The following is a 5,270-nucleotide window of genomic DNA, read 5'->3' as shown; positions in this document are numbered from 1 at the left end:
AAAGTCTTCTTGGATGTTGTAAGTTATTTTCAGGGCCAAAAAGTCAAACAAAAAACAAAAAACAAAAAACTTCTCTCGCAATTCAAGTTCTGGTGTATATTTTGCAAATGCTGGAATGCTCAACGCTTCCTGAAGAAGGAGCTATCCTTATTTTGATCAGTTTAGATTGAATGAAAATTGTCTCTGATGCAGATATAAATCCAGTCTCCCAAATCTTAGGTTCCCCACAAGTCTTCAGACATCACCAATAAGAGTTCAATGTTTTCACTTGGATGTATCTGAGAAGTAGTTTGTCCAAGGTTGGGGAACTAGAACTCATCTAAAGAAATTAAATTTTCTTCAATGCTGTTTACATCTAGACAACAGATCGTGAAGGGAGTATAGAACTTGTGGTAATGAATGGGGATTATGAATCTCAGGGGAACCCTATTATAGTAGTAACTGTATCTTATTCCATTGGCTTTTATTTTATATCTCTCTTTCCCTTCTTTCTTCCTGACTTCCTTTCCTCTTTCCCTCCTTCCCTTCCACTCTGCTATGCTTTTCATATGGACAACAGTCATATTGAATCAGAGGCCCCGTTTATTCCAGTGTGACCTTACTTAACTAGTTACATTCTCAGTGACCCTATTTGGTGACAAATTTCTGGGGAAACGAATCAATCCAAATATTGGAGTATCTCAGAGTGTGTCCATACCCAGTGGCAGCCACAAATGAGTAACAGCAACCACAGTGGACAGTGGTATAGTCGCCAGAGGCTCGGACACTGCTGTCCTTCTTCTTCCTCTCCTCCTCCCTCCTTCTCCTAGAATTTCTGGCTGTCCGTCACAGTTAAGAAGCAAAGATTAAATCTGAGTGGAGCAAACGGCAGGTCATAGAGAATGTTTTTCATTATCCCGCCGGTATGTCTCGGATTTTACTGTGCTTGGGCCATTTTCTATCTGCCAGAATCTGCATCTCTGTGCATAAGGGCTCTTATATTGCAGCTGGAGAAAGTCATGTCACATGTGCATGCCACACAGAGGAATATCACTCAACCAATGATTCCTGAGAGCTTATTTACAAAGACTCTAGCTCCCTTATTCTTGAAGTTGGAGCATGCTGATATATGTAATTTTAAAAAAATCATTTCTGAGAGTTTTCCTTTTGGTTTAAACTTTAGCTGGTCACTGTGATACTTATTGGCTCGATAGTGTACCCTTTCCTGTATCACTTCCCTGATCCCTACTGGTGTGATCTGTACTTCCCAGTAAACTACTTTCACTAGAATGTTCTTCTCAGTGTCTCTTCTGGGAGAAACCACACTATGACATTACATTATCTCTCTCAGCCTCAATTTCCTCATTTCTAAAATGGTAACATTAACATCTACTGTGCACATTTCTTTAAGAATAAATATGAATGAACATAAAACATTTAGTCACTATCTATCAAATGGTAGGCAACCTAGAACATGTTAGCTCTTTTTTCGTTCAGAAAACTTTAAAAATGATTATAATATTGAAGATAAGAATATTATAATAACTAACTAGATCAACTAAATTCTTTTACTAGTTTTATTGAGATATAATTAACAAATGAAATTTGTGTATATTTAAGAATGTTTTGATACATATATTCATTGTGAAATAATCACATATTTATTAACTCACATTGTTATTTCCTTTTTATTTTTGTGGTGTGAACATTTAAGATCAGCTTTCTCAGCAAATTTCAGGTATACAGTGAAGTATTTTATCCACATTAGTGTACACCAGATCTGCAGAACTTATTCATCATATGTAACTGATGTTGGCCAAAGAGATGTGATAGTTCTTTGTCTCCTTTACCCCATCACCCAATGACTATCACAGTCAGTGGCTTTTCTCCTTTTCTGGAATTTTCGGAGCATTCCAGATGTACGCTCTCAAAAGATGGCATCTGTACTTTATAAGGAACAACTGAAGTTTATTTTGCTGTGTCGAAATGTATTCAAGAGAAGACGAAGGAGGCCAATATGTAGTCAGGAGAGGAAGAGAAGTAAGAGGAAGAAGAGGATGAAAAGGAAAAAGAAGAGGAGGAAGATGAAGAAGAAAAGGAAGAAGGAGGAGCGGGAGGAGGAGGAGAGGAGGAGGAGAGGAGGAAGAAGAAGAAGGAGGAGAAGGAGGAGGAGGAGGGAAGTGTTATCGGCAAATACAGGAGGTTATTCCTCTATTGATGAGTAAAATTAAGTGCATGTCTTGCTAATGCTGAGTCCCAGTGTAATTCTTACTTTATTGAGTTAAATGTAAGTGCCCTTAGACAGAAAGAGAGGACCACACCTTGCGTCTGAGTCTGTCCATTATTAGCTAAATAACATCACACATTAAGATTTTCTCAGCTGGAAAGTAAAGGTAATAAAACCTGACTGTTTTGATAATCAAATTAGGTTAACATATATGATACACAATATGTGTGTTAACCCCTTATCAGGAATGCTGTAAAATAAATTTAAAAACCCCATCTATGTCAGATGAAGAATGGTTTTGAGTTTATTAAGAGATATATAGGCAAAAATCCCTGTTTCTAGGGAGATAACCAAAAGTGATCATGAAAAGAAGGATACAAGAACCATGAGGAGGACACTGAAAATGAAAAAGACTGTGAAGATTATTGATCACTTGCAAAAACTGAGTTTCTTAGAGAAAGAGAATGAAGCTCTTGATTTTAGAGTCAAGCTGAGATCATGACTCCAAATTGAAAATACATGAAGCTAGCACATGATCCACAAAGTGTAAAGAAAGAGAGAATCAGGCTGAAATATTCTGCCCTCACTCAAGCTGATTCTTAAGATGTTAAATATGCAGAGAAGTCATAAAAATTAGAGCGACCATGCTGGTTGTCAGCAAAGTTTGAAAGGAAATTTGTCCTCCAAGTGAAGGACAGAAGGTTGCCAGAACATTGTCTTGTGAGGATGATGGTCCTTTTGGGAACTGATCAGCAGCAGGAAGGCTGGCAGCAGCTGGTCACACAGGTGGGCTGGCAGCAGGTGGTCCTGCAGCAGGTGGTCTCACAGCAGGCTGGGCGGCAGCAGGGCTGGCAGCAGCTGGATCCACAGCTCTGGTTTAGGCAACCAGGCAGGCAGACACACGTGGGGTGGTAGCAGGTTCTCGTGCAGTACACAGGTGCACAGGAGCTGGTCTGGCCACAGCTGGACCCACAGCTGGTTTGGCCACAGCAGCTGGACCCACAGCATGTGGGCTGGCAGCAGGGTGTGCTGCAGCAGGAAGGCTGGCAGCAGCTGGTCACACAGGTAGGCTGGCAGCAGGTGGTCACACAGGTGGGCTGGCAGCAGGTGGTCCTGCAGCAGGTGTTTTGACAGCAAGTTGGGCGGCAGCAAGGTTGGCAGCAGCTGGACACACAGCAGGAGGGCTGGCAGCAGGGTGTGCTGCTGCAGCTGGTCACACAGGTGGGCTTCCAGCAGGTGGTCCTGCAGCACGTAGGCTGGCAGCAAGGGGAGCAGCAGTGGGTCATGGTGTCAGGGGTGGATGGTGGGCTCCTGTTCACAGGTGAGTTTCCCAGAATCTGATGACTCCTTCCAATCTGGGCCTTTTATACATCGGGCCTCCAACGTTTCCACCAATCAGCAGGACTTTTCCTTGTTGCTGTTTACATTGTTTTCCACAGTCCGTTTGGGATTGTCAAAGGGGAAGTTGTTTCTGAAATCTTATGAATCTTTTGAAGGTAAGGTTTAATCTGTTTCTTAATTGTGAATTACTCACAGAATCTTTCTTTCAGATAAAAGGAAGCCCGTGTCATCATCAGCATGGTTCCTGCTCTGACCGTCTTCTGGTCATGTGATAGTTCCTGGTGACTGGGGAGACTCAAGTTCTCTCTGCCAATCTCCTTCTTTGGCTGTATGTAGATTGGGAAGTGTCTGCAGGGAAAAGTGTGATGCTTATATTTTTACAGTGACCAAAGAAACCCATGTGTGCGCCCAAAACTGCTCAGCCACCAAAGTCTGATTCAAGGCTAACAGGCATCTCTCTGTAGAACACACACCACCTGTGTCTTTCAGTTCCATCAAAATCACTTGGGAAGAGGGTGTTTGGCTCAGTGTGTTCTATGTGGCAGAGCAGAATCAAAGTCGGTGGGTACAAGAAGAAGTCAACTGGGATTTAGACAGCATCAAGCAAACTTTGCCCTGGGGTGACCATTCGTCCTGATTTGTCTGGGAGTGAGGGGCTTACCAGGAATAGAATGTAGGACTTTCTATGACATAACTGCTTTAGATTCAGGCCAACCAGCATGAGCCGTGGCTCAGCCGTAAGCCTGGTTACCAGCACAGTCAGTGCCATTTCTTCTGTATTTCTTTTAATGCAGGAATTAGGTGAGTTGAGATGACCCCTGATTCGTCTTGGAGTTCCAACATATTTAAACATTTTTCAGGTACATGATTCATTTAGAAAGAATGCAAATTATGAATTTCCGTCTTGAGTTAACTTTGTAAATGCATCTATGATCCCATTACCAGGTTAGGAAACAGAAATTGATCCCATTGCCTTTAGATTATATTCTCTTACTCATTACCCAAAACAGATAATCCCTCTACCAAATTGTAACACTGTTGTTCAATTTGGCTTTTTCTTTTTTACTTCTGTGTGAACTAAAATGAGAATATTTCCTTCTCTATTTCCTTTGCATAATCAAAAGTAATAGTTATTGCCTAGTCATTTTGCACTCTTCATGTCAGCAGAGCAGAAGGCAAAGAACAGAGTTCCTATTTGGTGAGGAGCTATTATTCTGAAGTCGGAGAATGTAGGAGCATTTATCTGTAGCTCAGGAGATTTACAGAATATATTAATTTACTAGCACTGCCATGATAAACTACTACAAACCAAGTGGCTTAAATTGATTTTCTCATAGTTCTGAAGGCTAGCAGTCTGAATTCCAGGTGTGGACAAGGCTGTTTTTGCCTGAAGACTGTAAGGAAAGTATCTGTTCCTGGTCTCCCTCCTTGACTTGTAGATGTGTGTCTTTTCCCTGTGTCTCTTACGTTAGCTTCCTTCTAGAAGCACACTGCCTCTGAACTTCCCCATTCTATACAGGCATCAGTCACATTGCATCAGAGGCCTAACTGATTCCAATATGACCTGATCTTAACTAATTACATTTTCAGTGACTCTATTTGAGTATGAATTTGTGGAGACACAGTCAACCCATAACACTGAAGAATCTCATAGTGTGTCCATGCCCGGTGATAACCACCAGTGACTGAAGACAGCAATCACAGTGGACAATGGCACAGTAAC

General features: G+C 41.6%; 1 protein-coding gene across 1 annotated transcript; it reads right to left on the bottom strand.

Moving 5' to 3' along the window:
• Nucleotides 1-1,564: 1,564 nt before the first annotated feature.
• Nucleotides 1,565-3,532, bottom strand: LOC120366860 (uncharacterized). The gene has a single exon (XM_039476519.2). The coding sequence runs from the start codon at nt 3,490-3,492 to the stop codon at nt 2,956-2,958; it is 537 nt and encodes a 178-aa protein (XP_039332453.1). The 5' UTR covers nt 3,493-3,532; the 3' UTR covers nt 1,565-2,955.
• Between the last annotated feature and the right edge of the window lie 1,738 nt (nt 3,533-5,270).

This window comes from Saimiri boliviensis, chromosome 17 (genome assembly GCF_048565385.1).
Source record: "Saimiri boliviensis isolate mSaiBol1 chromosome 17, mSaiBol1.pri, whole genome shotgun sequence".
In the NCBI taxonomy this organism is placed as follows: Eukaryota; Metazoa; Chordata; class Mammalia; order Primates; family Cebidae; genus Saimiri; species Saimiri boliviensis.
This window is presented reverse-complemented; position numbering and strand designations above follow the sequence as displayed.

Bases quoted from the DNA above. Each gene is read 5' to 3' on its own strand.
- LOC120366860 (XM_039476519.2), bottom strand. From the start codon at position 3,492: ATGACCCACTGCTGCTCCCCTTGCTGCCAGCCTACGTGCTGCAGGACC.